This window comes from Dromaius novaehollandiae, chromosome W (genome assembly GCF_036370855.1).
Source record: "Dromaius novaehollandiae isolate bDroNov1 chromosome W, bDroNov1.hap1, whole genome shotgun sequence".
NCBI lineage: Eukaryota > Metazoa > Chordata > Aves > Casuariiformes > Dromaiidae > Dromaius > Dromaius novaehollandiae.
In genome coordinates, this window is record NC_088130.1 from 51,936,882 (window position 1) to 51,954,037 (window position 17,156).

The 17,156-nt window shown below is 37.0% G+C and overlaps 1 protein-coding gene across 4 annotated transcripts in view; it reads left to right on the top strand.

The window, feature by feature from the left end:
• LOC112995748 (ADP-ribosylation factor-like protein 15) overlaps positions 1-14,177 on the top strand; it is a 232,426-nt gene extending 218,249 nt beyond the window's left edge. For all 4 annotated transcript variants that reach the window (XM_026120922.2, XM_064500774.1, XM_064500775.1 and 1 more), the window contains one exon: positions 10,305-14,177. In XM_026120922.2, the coding sequence (XP_025976707.1) occupies positions 10,305-10,457 (153 nt within the window). In that variant the 3' untranslated portion in view covers positions 10,458-14,177. The remainder of the gene's footprint in view (positions 1-10,304) is intronic.
• The last annotated feature ends 2,979 nt before the right edge of the window (positions 14,178-17,156 follow it).

The window sequence follows — 17,156 nt, forward strand, 5'->3', positions numbered from 1 at the left end:
AGGCAATTATACCTTCATTAGACCACAATTTTGCATAATCAGGTTATTCTATCTGAGGTGTGGAGAGAATAGAAAAATCTGTTGTGTGAAGCTACCTTGGTCAACTGGCATTAATTTTGTCACAAATGATTCCAAATTGATGTCATTTATGTATTTGCTGAATTTTCTTTCCAGTTAGAAGTTTATCCAAGCTGTAATGCTAGGATATGTTGATAAAACTGTGATTCAAGCTCAGAGGTAGAGGGTAGAAGCTGTCAGTCAGCCTGCAGAACCCTGCTTTTGCTACTCATTTCCCATTGCGTGGGAATCAGCTGACAAATGCCTGTCTGAAATAGGTAGAACTATCTACTGCAACTTAGGTAAGGGAAGGAATAACACTGGAGCTTGGAAGAAGAGAGATTTTAGTTTATTACCTTCAAGTTCAAAAGCCAAAAGGAAGGTGGTGGCCTGTACAGTTCTTCAGCATCACATTGTATTCACACATCTTCTCAAAATCCTTGTGGTCATCCCTGCCTTTCATAGTACCCTCTCTGCAAACCTCTGAAGTATTGAGGCTATTGCCTCACAACACAGGAAATATCTGAGGTATCTGTTTAGAAACAACCTCTCTCAGTGTAAAGTGCTCTGCTTTCGGGCTATGCTGCTTCCTGCGTTTACTAGCATTTTAGTCATAGTGTCAGGCTGGTTCTGCACATAGATGTTGTCTATATCCCTGCGTACAGGATTGTTTCTTTGGGAGGACTTATCGCCATATGTTTCTGACTTGAGCTATGTAATTTTACTCTGTGTCCTTCTGCTTTGTGAAGGATCTGGAAGCTGTGAGAGGCCTTACTTAGGTGAAGTCCTAGTCTCAGCACAGAGCACGAAGGGGTTCTGAGTGTTTCTGTGTGAAGAGTTATTTTATATCAAGATATGGAGAAGAGTCTGGAGGTCTCTGGAATTTGGAGCGATGGTTTCCAAGTTCGGAAGCATTGGCACTGCCAGAGGCCTGGACCTAGAATAAGCTAAGTGCAGCTTTGCCTCCACAGACCCTAGGGCTGGGAGGAAAGCCTCAGAATGAGCTTCTGTAGAAGTCATCCCTAGCATTGGAGAAGTTGGAGAATCACAGACCTTGTGGAGTTCTGGGAACCAGTACCTGAAACTGGTGGTGCCAGGGTCCCTGGGAGCATATTTTGTTTCAGAGACATTGTATGTTAACTCTTTCCAAAAAGAATTTGTTTTACAGTTTCTGCTTTTGAGCCAGATGTGGTTGATTGTAGCTAGTTATGTTACTGACTGGCCTTCCATTGCCACTGTGCAGACTCTGCATAACAAATGTTCTCGTCAGCAAAGGAACTAAAGAGAGGTGGAAGCCATCCTGCCTTTTATATACCCTGCTCCGTACCTGGTGCAGAACAAGTAACACGACTACTCTCTGGTCTTATGTATGTGAGAACACATAGCAAAGAACCAAGGTTGCTGTTGAATAAATGGATTTTCTCTGTGTTCGTCTTGGCTGCTTGCTTGGAACAGTTTTAACAGTGTAAATGTGGGGAACCAACCACAAAGCCCTTAGAAATTCTGTTCTTAGTTGTTGCTACAAGAATACATGTCCATACAGTGTTTTGGTGCTTTGCAAACGTGGGCACAGTATACAGACGTTATTTATTCAAGTACTGGATTCATATACATGTTCAGGCAAACGCAGATGAATCATCACATATGCACCTCTTCAGAAAACAGCGTTTAACTGTTGTCTGAAGAGAAAACATGTCATTTGCAGAAGGGATGTCATAATAAGGATTGATCTTTGGACTTCTGATTATTCTAAAGTTTTATTTGGCATTTGACACCACAGATAATTTTTTTTTCCGTAAAAACTCAGCACTTGTGTACCTGTGGCTCAAGTTTTTTTATTAGTTAAAGGCAAAATCTATACTTAAAGCTAGCATATTTTACTGCTGAAGTCAGCATACTATCTTGTTACTATCATTTTCTAAAGTGAACCATGAATATCTATAGTCTGTTAAAAAAAAAAATCTACAAAAACTCTGAAAGTCTAATAGAAATCTGATTAAAGGTCTCAAATATTATGTTCCTTCTAGCTATTTGTGTTCCTTAGGTTATTTAACTGAAGATGTAACAAAGAACCAAAACAGGGTAAGAGAAGGTAGAGGGGAGATGAACGGTGGTATAATAAAAGCTTTTAAAAGCTTTCCTGTAAAATTATTTTTGGATATGCTCCACATTACTTTTTAACAGATGTGTGGTGCAGTGATAGCTATTTAAACAAATTATGCGAAATTTAAATTGATCTTAAATTCAGTCAGTTAATTTAGGATATCTTAAGAATCTGTTTGGATATGTTGAGTGCTCTTATATAAAAAAATTGCCCTTATAGGTAGAAAATTGACCTTTTTTTCACTATGCAGTACACAGAAAAAAATGTGTTTTTTAGACAACTTCAAAATATCTGAATCTGACCATAGCTAATTTTCAGCATTGCTCTTTGGGATTTTTTATTCTAATAATTTGTTGGTGGAAAAAAAGAACTGAGGTTAGGACTGTCAGATAGTATCTGTTGAGACCCCAGGTGTTTTGGAAAAGAGAATTAGTAGGAGAAGATGCAATAGGAGCAGTGATTTACAGGGTTAGTTGTGGGGCTAAAATGTGCAGTCCAATGCAGAGAAATGTGAGGTTAATACTGCATCTAAAGATCTGAATTCTGCTTCTCTACCAATTAATTCTTTAAAATAAATTAAGTAATTGAAGCTGTAGATGTTAAGGGAAAATGTTTTACTGTCCTTTAATTGCATTCTTCTCATAATATACCTTCTCTCTCCTTATTATTTCACTCTCCACTCACGAGTGGATGTTGTTTTGCTCCCTGTGGGACTGGACATTGTGAGCGCCTATCTTGGTTATCCAGCCAACACAGATTGTATGAATCTTCATCTGGATGTCTGGTTTTCTCTATGTAGATATGCTGCCACCATTGTCATGTTATCTATATGTCTTCCAGTTGTAGGAAAAGCACACACTTAGTTAAACAGAATATTCTTGGTGAAGAAAACGTGAAAGGCAAAGTATAGATATATCTTTTTACTAGTTACCTGATTCTTACTATTTCTTTTGAACGAATTAATAGAAAGTAACCAAAACCAAAAAAAAACTAATACTCTATAGTACTTTGTAGCTTTGGTAAAGACTTGCATGAAGAGAGTTGATAGATGCTAGTAGCTCCCCAAAGCCTATCTGTGCTTTAACCTAAATACAGTGCCTCGTGCAAATCTCAGTAGTACTTTTTGCACCCTCAGCACTTCTCTATCCTCATTCTCATCCATCTGATTTGTCCCAGACCTGTCACAACGTGTCTGTATATATCTGTATACAAAATGCCTATCCATTTTGAAAATCTTCCACTCTCTCCATAGTGATAGATTATACAATATTTTGATATTTTTCCATAAGTATCCCTCCATATTCTTCTTCCAGCTCTCTATCTTATTCTCCATTTCTCTTGTCTCACACTTGCATTTGCAAGTACTGCATGCTCTCTGTCTGGAACAGCAAGTCTATGCTAATTTGCCAGGCATCCTATTTCCTCATCCAGAACAGTTACGAATCTTCTTTAAAATACATTTCTTTAAGCAATCACTTACAGTTTGAAAAGTGTAGTGTCTTGTAGCCACTAAAGATAACCAGGATGAAAGAGTGCATCTGTTCTACAAACTGCTGTGTAAATTATTTTGTGGATTATGTGTACCTGTGTTTGTATTCCTTCTTGTAGAGACTTGTGACCCAAAAATATCAGCCATGTCTATTATGAAGCTAAGTACAAAGCTCAGCTGGAAGTGTTTCAGATAATCTTTTGTAAGGAACAAAATTTAAAACAGATTGAAAAGCTGTACAAATTAGTAATACTAATTTCTAAGGCATCCATCACTACCTGTGAGAAGTTCTACAAAAAGGTTTCTGATGGTTTTGAGATATGGTTTAGAGGAATCATTCTGAATTATGAGGAAGACAATCTTGGATTTTCTTTTGTTTTTACTTCAGCAGGTCATACTTCAAAAAACAAAAAAGCACATTGGTTACATCATTCCAATTATCATAATATGTTTTTAATTACTTTGTTGTAAATTTTTGACATTGTGTGTACAGACTTCAGAATCATTGGGCATATAAGGATCAGTTGACAATTAAGTAACTTTATAAAGCTAGAATTTAAGAGGGTTTCTATGTCTGATTTTAATCTCAAGATAGTGTTCCTAGAAATATCCTTGTGAACAGGTTACTGAAGAGGTCTGTTCCAGATGACAGTAGTATCTCCACCCCTTCGCATCAGTTGAAGCAGGTTTCATTCTTGTCCTTGTCGCATACAAGGTATTCCATATAGATTCAATAGATACGAGGTACAGGTGTTTTAGGAGGATTGTTTATTGGATAAAGGTACATTACAGGGGGTTTTCTAGACGTGGATAAGATCATTACTGTAAAGAAGCATACGAGAGCAAGCATGAATGAAGTCTCCCTATAGGAATATGTGAAGTGTCTCTGTAGGAAGAGTAAACCTTACGTAACTTTGCTGAGAGTTTTGAATGTTAGAACAGCTGTTCTCATCAGATGAGGTCCTTGTTGGCCCAGTGGTGTATCAGATGAAGAGGTTATTAGCAGATTTTTAGGGGAACGGCATGAAGGTGTTGACTCGTGCAACTAGTTGGTTTAAAATGAAGTTGCTACCTACCCATTCCAGCCACTCTTGTAAGTCACTATATTCAGAACAGGATCAGCAGAAAAGCCTGTGTAGCTGCTCCCAAGGCTGTGCAGTTTGCTCACTAGCACACTGACATAAACTGGAGTGGATTTCAGTGTACTTTTTAGCATCAGTGGTGTTTTAAGCAATGGGTTGCGCTCTATGGTTAGTAGGTCAACATTTGTGGTTTCTATTTAATTTGCCAGAATTTCCTTTCTTTTCTTTTCTGTTTTCCTTCTTTAGACATGACTTCTGTTACCTCTAATACCATCCTTTATTGCAACAGTTAAAAGATTTCTTTTTTTGTTTCCTTTAAAGTCTTCTATAGCAGTATAAATATACTCTGAGCCTCTAATTATGTTTTTTTTTTCTAGGCCACCTGCAAGCGTTTTACCTTTTTAGCTGCACTCTTAATTTCCTTTAAGTTACTCATTTTATGTAGTTTCTCTTTTTAAAACTTAATGTTACATAATGGATTTTTTTGGCTTTTTCTCTTCTCCAAATATTTTGAATATGAACATGCTTTGGTCACAGTTGCAGCCAGCTCTTTTGTTGTTCATGTACTCAGGGTACAAACAAAAATTGCCTCTTTCTCTTGAGTTTTCTAAACAGTTGCTCCAAAAGGCAGATTTTTATGATGTCTGAAAATGTGATCTCAGCATCACAGTCCAAAGAAACATTTACTCTGTCCATATGGGGAACTCAGATCTCCCTTTATTGCTGCATTTCTTGTCTGTGCAGATTTAGGGTAAATGAATGCACCATTCCTTAATGGTTAATGTTATGGACTCAGCAAATTAGGAAATTTTAGTTTACTTTATCTCCACCAGTCACCTGCTTGTAGGGGTCCTTGCTTAATCCTGTAAAAGTCTTTGAAAAATCCAGACCAGTGGGAACACTGCCTTAGGAATGACATGGTTGTGCTGCTTTTGATTAGGTATCACGTACACATATTATTACTTTTTTTTTTTTTTTAATTCCAGTGTTCCCAGTAAAACTGTTCAATATAACAGACATTTTTTTCATCCACCAAATTCTCTGAATAAAGCCTGCTAGTGTATGTTACTCTCTGCAGCATACATTTGTTCACAACAGATTAGTTAGAGTGGATTGGAATTTTCTTAAGTGTTGATGAAATTTGGTATTGACATTTTGAATTCTGATGAAAAGTAATACTTTCAAACGGGTTTTATTGATTTTGAGTACAAAACAGAAATGACTCTTTAATCCTATATTACAGACACTAAATTTTCCTGCATGCCTTGTATTTGTGTGTGTTGTGAACTGGATAGATGAGGTTCTATAACAGAACATGCAAAAGCTTTCAGCGCTACTGGTTCTCAGCTTACATAGGTAGGGTAGTACTACGGTTACGTAGTAACATCCGTTCCACGCTGCTGTGCTAATTTACACCAGCTGAGGTTCTAGGCATCTATCCTTTTGTTGTGTCTTGACTTTTCTAGCACATGGATTAAGCAACGTTTGGTAACCATGTGCTTAGTGTATTGTGCCAGTAGAATAGGACTTAGAGGGTGGAGTGTGGGAAGAGTGGGAATAATTGCAAATGGGTATTGCTGGATTTTATTGACTTCAAAATGTGGCAAAAATACAATGTCAGCTTCTCTATAAAACAAGTCCCCCATGTGGAGTCAAGACATACAGTGAGGTCCTGTAAAACAGTAGTAAAGACATCTTAAAATAATGTGGATTTAATAGACTGTATTTTCCTCTAAGGTTATATTTTAAATACTTAGCAGTCCCCAAATAAATACATAATTATGCAAAGGTACTATGTAAATGCATATCTGATGCGTCAGCGGTGTGAAGTATGTTTGAGTCTTCGTGTTTTGCCTCAGCATCCACGAACAGTCAAAAAGCTTTTCACCAGCTACGCAACAGAGGAGGACAAAAGAGCACCTCTTGGCAACAGACCTCTTTTGTACTAGTGCAGTTAAGGAAGCGGTGAAATAGTTACTGCCAAGTGTCTGGATTTGCAAGAGCTACCTAGGTAAAGCGGTCACAGAATTTCAACATCCCTTGGACGTTTTGGTGATGGTTTAGTGTGCATCCTCTGCAGAAAATCCAGAAAGGAACAAGTGTGAGTGATGAGCGTCAGGCGGAAAGCAGCTACAGGGAAAGGGGAAGGAAAGCGGATGGAGAGCGGAGAGAGCACTCCAGTGGAAAACTCAACTGTACAAACAGCGTTGGGCATCTGAGTGTGCTGGTCTGTTTTTGCGTAATTGTTTTCTCCCTTGTGTGGGTTCCTTTTTAAGTCTGAAAAAACATTTGTTTTTAGAACTGGATGACTTCCGTTTAAAAGGGGGGATGTTGTAGTAAATTGCAGGAGGAAATATGTGTATATGCAAACTTCTTTCTGAAAGTTTCAAAACAGTAGAGCTGGTTTGCAAAACTCAGGTATTTAGTAAACTCCATTGTAGTGTGAAGTTTAAATGAGGAAATACAGTAACATACCATGAAGTGTCTCTTGGGTTGTGGAAGATCACTTCTGTGCTACTTCTGTTTTAGTTATTTAATATTGATGAGCCGATTAGTGTTCTTTTCCTATGTTTGGATTAGAGACATGTAATCTAGCAAATTCTTTTCTCTGTAGGTAGCCCTAAAATAGCTGCTGCTTATGTGGATACAAACCATTATGCTACAATGCCATTATCAAAACTTCCCATTTTAAAAGCTGCTGCTTAATGATCACTTTTAATTTTACTGTTCATTCAGGACTTGTTATTGCAGAGACTCTGACCTGATGGTCAGATGTGAAAAATGATGGCATCACGTTGCTGATTTTATTACATTTTTATTACACACCAAGAAATAGTTTAAAAAAAAAAAAGTATAGTAAAAATCAAGATTTCAGATCCATATAAATAATTTCTCTGCAAAATTTGTTTCACTAAATAAATTGAAGCTGTTTTACTACTGAAATAGCAGTTATATCTTGGAGTCTGCAGGCACTGAAATACAGCTTAAAGTCATTGTGTTTTTCTTGGCTAGAGGCTACCTTGGTAAGCAATGTTGTATTTGCTCACGAATGCACAAGACTCAGTGCTACTGTGCTTGCTGCCATCATTTCCTTATGCATGCGTTTCTAGATGTTTAATGCTTTTAAACCTAAGTAGTCTCATTAAAATGTAATGACCTTTTCCTGATCATTTCTTCATATGGTACAGCCTTATTTCCAGAGGCTACGTAAATAAGGTTGTGGACAGATTTCAGTGAACTCAGGGGGCTGATGGCAACAGTCTTCCAGTAGGGGGGGTGTGGTGGACATCCGCTAGGTTGCAGGTCCGAGAAATCTCCAATTACTCAGCCATATTTGTCAGCTTAACACCAGCAGGCTACTTCATCAGCTAGTTACGCTGAAACCTTGCTTTGTTGTGTTTTGTGCAGCTTTCACTTCCCCCCGGTTTAGCAGCCAGGGGGGCTGTTACTAAAACTCGCGAGAGTGCTTCTCTACCCTGCTACTCGAGCCCTATGATCAGTGCCGTTAATTTAACATACTAAGGGGGGCGAATTGAACTGGGTGCTAATTCAGCTACAGAAGACATCTCATTACATCCCGTATGGGGATTCGTATTTATATTTTGATCACATGTAACCATGCTAACGGATCAGTTACTGCTGTGTCACTGTGATAATAACGCTGAGGAATAGGAACACTGATATGAAAACACTGGTTCTTGTCGGACCCATTTATTTCCACTTGTGTATTTTCTGAAATTTTTCCAAGGGGGAGTGAATTTCAAGTTCCTCACTTCTTTGTCTACATGTTTGCAGGTCATTTCTGAGACCCTTCTACTTCGTTAGAAATAGATTTTAAAAAGGTTTCATCTGTATCTTGGCTGAGGGAAGCAGTAGTTCCCATCTCAAAGCCACAGGTTTCTTCCCGATAACTCTGTTACTAGCAGCTCTATCAAAGTTCTTTTCTAGACAATACCAGAAATCCTGCAGCCTTGGCGCAACTGGATTGTGATTTATGTGGGTTAATACAACTACCATCGTTTTCTTCTATCAGACTGAACTATTCGTTAAACAAAACTGTTGTACAGATACTCTAAAGAGCTGTATAGAGACTTTGCAGCTTGTTGGGGCTTTCGAAGCCTCTTTCTGTTTTCTGCGCACAGCCCAGCCCAGTGCAGCTCCAGCTGCCTGCTTAGGGCCTCTGCTGCCTACCACAATACAAGTAACTGTTCTGTTGTTGTGCATATTTGTGGCTCAGTCTGCGATAGGAGAAAATTAAGAATATTTTGGCAGGAAATATAAGGAACAAGAATGTGCAAACTAAGTTAGGACCAAATATTTCTGTTGGTTTGTTGACAATAGCAAGTATTGATGGATATGATTTCAATGGAAAAACTAAATATCTATTTTGACAAGTCAGATGTGAGTAGGCTATTGGATCAAATACTATCAAAGACTAAAAGTTTTAGGAAAACAGCTTAATGTAATCTGTTGATCAGAATAGCCTGCAAACTGCTGTCTTTTTCCATGCAGCATGAATAGGATCAAAAATCAGATTTGACAGTGTACTTGCTAATTTGAAAAGTGACTGGAGTATGATACCAAGTTAAAATCTTTTATTTTGCATTCTTTTGGTGGGCCTGTGTTTCTGACTTGATATTTGATGTAATTAGTGTCAGTGATGATTGGTCTTTCCAAAAAACTGCATCTTCTTCAGTATGTTTTGTCAAGGCATATAATAACCATATAGCTTGTAACTCTATATTATACCTTATTCTTGTGCCTCCTTGCTGCATGGTTGCTGCAGAAATACAAACAGAATTAATTTAGTTAAGGGGTTTCCTATTATATTACCTATTGTTAGTAAGTAGTTTAAGCCCCCTGGAATATACTGGATTTTGAATGAAGACCATAGAAAACCATCGTATCTCACATAAAATACTTGCTACTATTCTAATCAAATTAGTATTCTAGTTTTCTCTGTTTAATTAAAAAATGTAACTGATTTTGGAAGAATTTTTATTTTTCTACTGCTCTCAAGGTCATTAAGAAACCCCTTACTATTGTTTACCTTTGCATGGAATGTTTAAGATTTGTAAATTTTTGACAGTTACTGTTGCTACAAAATTTCTTACCAGACTAATCGATCTCAAATGTTTACCAATAACAGTATGATGAAACATACAGCCTTAATGTTAAAGTACAAACCTAACCTAAACTTTCTTACTGTTATTTTTGCTGTTTTGTCATTTTTTTGATTTTTTGTTTTTATTATTATTTTTTTCTGAACACTTGCTTCGTGTGCTTTGCTCTGTCCTAAGTGTGTATAATTCTTCCCCAGACCTCCCATGCTGTTAAATGTACTGGTAGAATGGTAGCTTCCAAGCAGGTCACTCACCCTGAAAGAAAACACTTTCAGGTCACAACATATAACCTATATTATAAGAACAGCTGTGAGTAGGATTCTAAAAATGACTATCCTTGATCTTCTAAATGTTAGTTTGGGGTGATTTTTTTTGTCTCTCTCATCTTAAAAAAAAAAAAAATGTTGTCACTGTGTTATTAATAGATTTTTCTTTTTCTTTTTTAATAGATCAAAAAATATTTTGAACTTGAGCCACTTGCACGTGGAAAGCGCTGGATCCTTAAACCCTGCTCCTTGGATGATATGGAGGCAGTAAAAGACAGCTTCTCCCTTCTAATAAACTTACTGGAAGAGAGAGACTTCGAACCTTCAAGAATGTGAAACGCAAGAGAGAAGAGTGGTTCTCCGGTCATCACTGTACCTGTTCATTCTGCTCACAGCTTAATTGTGGTGTGGTATCAAGACTGTGCTATGATACATTGTTCATACACAGTTAGTGCAGAATGCCCTTTTGTTAAATTAAACACTCTGTGAATCAGGTACATGATTATTTCCAGTAAAATTGTCTACACTACTGAAATAGGGAGTTCCTCTTTGTTTACCACTAGTTCTGCACACTGCATGTTGCTTTCTTGCGTTGTCGTCATCCTTGATAAGAAATTTTGCACGCACAAAAATAACATAGTCTGTAAAGGAGGAATTCTAACTGCTATCTTGGCTTTTAAAAATAACTAATGTCTTAGGGATTTGTAAGACTAATTTGTATTAGCTTGTTTACTGACCCCCCAGTATGTCTAGAAAGCACAGCCACTGAGAATCTTGATGTATGATACCTTTAAAAGCAAGGAGTTTCTTGTTAATGCACAGTTTAGTCTGGAGTTTTGCTAAATGAAAATATAATTGACGTGTTGGTTGATTCCTCTTCTAAAACCTAATGCATAACCTTGTCAAAGGCATAAAACATTATTTTGGTGGAAGTTTCCCGAAGAGGAAATTAAGGCACAGATGTATGTGCAGGTAGCAGTATTTGTTAAGAATAGGTGACAAAAAAGATGGTCTAAGTAACAACATTGTAGTAAATATACAGAAGTGGGATAAAGTAATAACTTTCACTGAAACTAGTTTTTCGTGAAGAGGAGCAAAGCAAATGTCTCATAAATCAGCTGTGGAGGCATGCTTTGTTACTAGTTTGACGTGTGACTGATTTTAAATAAGGATTGCCTCCTGTATCATTTGCTCAGAGAGTACTGCTGTTATCGTAACAGTGCCAAGGCATCTATCTATACCACAATTAAGGGCCTGCCAGTGTTGGTATTATAAGCTTCTCTATTCAAGGATTTATAACTTGTTCTCTAAAACTTCCTCTGGGCTGAATGTTACTTAGAAGACAAAATAGTATTCACTGGATAGAACATTTGTAATATATTTGGAAAAATCCCATTTGGTTGCAGTAACACAGTGCATATTTCCTCTTTCCAAGTTTTCCCCACTGTAGGTTTGCAGTTTTTTGGCTGCCTTCTGTTGGTTTTTAAAACCATATAAACCAGTTTGGTCTGTTAAAGAAATGTGCCAGGTCAGTGGTTCACAACTAAGTCAGTCACAACAGGGTATGTGCGAACCGGTCACTGGACTGGTGCACGCCTTGAATGTTGTGCCTTGTGCATTCAGCTCCCCATGTGCATAAGTGTCTGCAAACACAAACTGTAGTGATGTGCCAAAGGTCCTTCACTGATTCTGCTTCTCATGTGTTTAAACTTGTAAATCAATTTTCAGGGCTTTAAGCAACGTATCCTTCCACTCTGAACATTTACTTTTTAAGTTTAAAGTATATTGTATTTTCTCACTAGTTTATTTGAGAATAAAAAAAATAGCAAGGATCAGCTTATAAAGGCTTATAAAAGCCGTTTCTCTATTATTTGTAATTATACTCTTTGTTAAACAAAATGTTTTTATAGCTTTTTGTTTACTTTTTAATTTCCATGGATTTCTTGGCTTGCTCCTTCAGAACTCTATCTGCCCAAATGCATGGCCTGATAATCACTGTTTCAACTCACTTCCTATTATCAGAATGAAGCTGGGGAAACTGGTAAGCTCCTTGTTTAATTTTGTAATAGAATAGCCAGAAAGCTTTGCTCATAAGCCTGAAGGACGTCTCTTCTTGCTTTGTTTTTCTTCTCCTTCCTGCCAGGTCAATCTCCTCAGTCCTCAGACTCTTGGAAATACCCAAGAACTGGAATCGTTCATTTTAAAATGCAGACTGAGGAGCCCCATGTTGGTTCCAGTTCTCTCTGTACAATTTAGAAGCAACCCAGCTGCCCATCACTTTCTCTTGTGTGGCTTAAGGAGGCTCCTTTTCCTGAGTTTAAAGAGGAACTGGATCTGATTTAGAGTTCCAGACTCTCAGCTAACATGAGCAAATACAGAGTCCCCAGATTTCTACAAGGTCCCCAGATTTCTGTCCTTTTTAGGGACAATGACAAGAAAGAAATGGTGGGGAGGGGTCAGAGAGGTATTTTCCAGGAGAAGGCAGGCAGTTTGGGGAGGCAAAAAGAGGGATTCAGAGCTTTTACTGCTTTTTCATTTAACATTAGTTAGAAGGTGAGAGGTAAAATGTTTTTACTATTTTTCCCCTGCTTTCCAGTATTAAAGTGAGGGACCAAAGGCACAAGTGAAAATAATCCCCGCTGTACTGAATTCTTGGAACTGTACTTATTTGTATCGTCAGGGAGTCTGGCCCAAAGATTTTAGGTTTTTTGATTTATATTTTGGTTATGATTTCCCAAGTATGCACTGTTGGAAGGTGCTACGTGGCTAACATCTAAAAGGCCCAACTAGTCAAAGAGGCATGGCTTTGGCATATGCCAATGTAGTTAGACAAGGACCTTTTGATGCTTAATGCTTTTTCTTTAGGAAAATACCAACTGCACAGGAGCAGTGATTGTTTTCGAAATGATTTTAAATATGCTTATTCTTACTAATATAGTGATCATTCCTTACCACAGGTTGAAACAATACCTCATAACTGATTATGGCTAAGACCAACACTTAACTTTACTTTGAATGTAGTTCTTTTGTGGTTTTGTGTTGTGGATGGACTTAAATGATGTGTACCTTTTTAATGTCTAAACACCTTCACCTTTTTATGAAGGGATTAAAAAAGTTCATAGCAACTCCTGTCGCACTTCCTTGTCTAAAGTGTTCTTGAATACTATGGCTATGGTAGAATATGTGAGCACCATGCAGTTTTCATTCAGATGACCAATCTCATTTGCTTTTTTATCTTTTCACATGTGTTCATCACTTAGATGAAATAAACTTGGGCACTAGGCTCTACTTTCCATGCAAGTTCATTAAGGAGTGAACATTGTCTTTTTAAAAAAGATATTGTGCTTTAATGTTCTTTAGACATCTGTTGAATTACTTTGTGTGTGTATGTGTGTGTATGTGTATGTGCCCACATTGGGCTTCTTCTCAGACCTGTGGCTGTCTGCAGTGTTTCAGCCGTCAGAATGAAAACATTATCAATCAGTATCCAACAACAGCTGGTTTTGACAGGCTTCTGTCTGCTGCCTAATGCTTTACAACTTGTCAATAAGACTTCTTTGTCTACCCCTTCCTAGCTGGTAATCCCACTGCTTCCATGTCGTGTCCTGTACTTGTACTTCTAGCATCTGTATGGAAAAAAAAGTTAAATCTTAGTGGGTTTTGATATTCTTTCTTGCTGTATAATGTTCCATGTGTATCTTAGCTTGCCTATTCAAATGCGCTTTACAGAAATCTGTGATGTATTATTTCATTTAACTTCTTGCATTTCCTTGTATTTATAGAAGTTGCAGATTTTTGTACCGTATTAGTTAATACAGTTGCCTTTTTGTAATGGCAATTAATTTATATTACAAAAGTTTGTATCTTTACTGTAGTTGAGAGTATTAGTTAACTGCCATATTATCTTGACTTTATACTAAAAATACAGTGTCTATACACAGTAGTTGACCTATTCATGTGGACAACTGCCAGACATGAGAAACTTGTACCGTTTGTGATTTATACACGATTTCCACTATCAAAAACAAAATGAAAATAAACACTGTGTAGAGTTGAGTTGCTAAGTTTGGATTTCTTCAGCATTAACCGGTTTGGGAGCATGGTTTATTACCTTGATATGGAATCTTCAGAGTAAGTTACTTACTCCTAGATGAAAACAAATAACTACTGTATAATAATTGCTAAATTATACATAGGTACACATAAACCTCCAAAAATTGGTTGATTGATATCTACAGTAAGGTGTTGTTACTCTGGAAATATTTCTGAAATACATTGTGGATTTATTGCTGGAACACAGCTTGGAATAATCCTCATACAGTTATCCCAAATGTTAAATTGAGGGACATGTTTATATGACTAGAACATATTTTTAAATACATTGACACGGTACAGGACATATACCAAGGAAAACATGAAAAAAGTTGAGCAAAGAAAAATACTATAGGGAAAAATAAAAAAACTTGCTGAGACAACGTAATCTTAATGTTATTCTGTCACACATTGTTTGAGTAGAAAAGATGCTCATAATGCAAGTTGTAACATAGCTGATGGAAGTACAGCACTGCTCAGCCAGACTGGAGATTCCTGATTCAGCTCTTGAAGTACGTATGTTTTTTTTATTTTTTTATTTTTAAATCTGCCTCTTATCCAAGACTTGGATGGAAGTAGATTTGTAAATGCAGAATATTTTCTTCATTCTTTTCTTTCATATGAGTAGGGCCTGAAAATCTACTAATCATGTCTCATTTGATAGATCTTCAAAGAATTTTCATTAGCTCATTAGCCCTTTGACCTAATAGTTCAAACAAGTAAAAACATCTGTTTGTGTCAGCTGTGGGGTTAGTCATCCAGGGCCTAGATTAACACAGGGATGAGAGAGCCCTCCATCTCCTACACGAGAACAAAAACTGTACCTTTTCAGTCTCCAGAGTCAAAAAGGACCCCTGAAATCAAGTAGGGCTGCTGAATTCTGTTAGGTGAAGATCATGCTCAGCCATCTCTCCATGCTCAGCCAGCATGGGTGAGCTGAGTAACTATTGTGTGGGTTGGTCTGAAGATCAGGTCTAATTTAACTAGTTATTGTGAGAAATCTGTGCTTAATCCTAGCTACTTATAACGTATTTTGGCTTTCATTCGAGTTATTTTTTTAAGAAGCCAGAATTATGTTATGTATCCTGCTATTTTTCACCAGATTTCATAGAAAAATGTAGCGTGTGGTATTCTGGTGTTCTTGGGTGGAATATATTCAGGACAGCCTCATATGTGGAATGAACGTTTGTGCACCAGGCACGTCGAGCACTTCCACTTATGATGTGTCTTACATATGCCTTCCTTTTTACATCACTGAAACTGTCTAGAGAAGGTAGGTTTTTAAATGTGAGTATTGGTGCTAACAGTCCATGCAGCCCCAGTTGTCTGTGGCAATAAGGCTGTGAAAACAGAAGGGACAGATTGTAATCATCTGGTTGGCAGGTTTACAGTAAAACCAATAGGAGTGCTTAGCAAAAGGTCCTGTGGTCATTTAGGATAAATAGGAAAAGCTAAGTAGGTATTTAACGTGTGAAGAGGAGGGGTGACATGAAATCCATGCCCAACCATACTACTATTATGGGAAAGGAGAAAATCATTGCCTGAAAAAAGCTTATTTTTGATAAAAAGCATATTTGTAAGGAAAAGCTGTTGTATCATTAATTTCTAAATAAAGAAACATTACCTCTCATATGAAAACTCTGTATGTATTTTTGAACCTGCCACATGCTAATAAGATAGACATGAATTGTAGCTTTCTATTATGATTGTGTGCAATATAAAGAAAGCAATTCACAATTAATTTTCTTAATTCTACCTATTAGAGTTTGAGCTAAAAATGCCAAAAAACAAAACGAGCAATAACAGTTCTCTTTCTTGTACCTGTCACCTTGAAAAAGTGAAACGCTGTTGTTTGGGGGGAGGGGGGGGGGTTGTTGGTTTTTTTTTTTTTTTGCTATACCATGTAACTATAATTTATTGCATTTCAGCATGCACTGGAAAGTATTTGTATGTATTAAGCCAAACAAGATAAAAATAAATCCTTTTGTTGTTTGGCAACTTTCATGAATGAAGAACAATTGTCCTCCTCCTAAGGAGACATTTACCTTTGCAGTATAGAGGTCTCATGTTATCCCTTTGTTATAAATTGCTGCTAACTGAAATTCTAAGTCATGGAAGTCCCGAATAAAAGATCTGGTACTGTTTAAATGCTATGAATATCTTGCATAGTCCCAAAGATAGTGTGGAGGAGAGAGCAAAATCACAACTTGCATATGCATGTTGCAAAACCAAACCTAAATTTAATGTCCACACAGCAAAGTATCTGGTATTTTAACAATGTGACAGCCTTGGATTTGGAAGGTTGATAGATTTTTCAAGATCAAAAGGGCATTTCGTAAAAAGTTTAATTTTATGGTAGGTTACATTTTGGGCCTGTCAACTTTGACACAGCCGCTTTAAAGCAACAATTCCTGCTGTGTGTTAAGGTTGGCACTCTAAAAATTTCTTTTATAGAAATTAATCCATTCTGCATTCTGTTAGCACATGCTAAAACAGCATTTCCTTTCCGGTGTCACCTCATCACATTTACGTGAAAGCACATATCCATTTTCCGCTAACATATATCTTGCTGCTTTTTGAAACACAAGCATCATATGCATATCATAGCAGACTGTACATACTAAAATTTTTGATAGTATATTCTCAGAGGAGATTATACCCCCAAATTATTCCTTTTCCTTAATTCCAAAAGATTCCTTTTTTGGACTCCTATATAGTAGTAGTAGTGTATACCTTTCGAAGTCCACATTTCTGCTGATGTATTTTTAATGCTTGTAACAGCAAATGTCTATTAACCAAACTGTATCAGAACTGTTTTATTATAGAGTTCACATGTAAAGTGAAGTACTTACTCTTTGTAAGACATAGAGATTTAAGATGTGAACGAGATTTCACCACTTAAAGGTAACAGTGTTTCTAAACCACAGTATCTATGAAATTGCT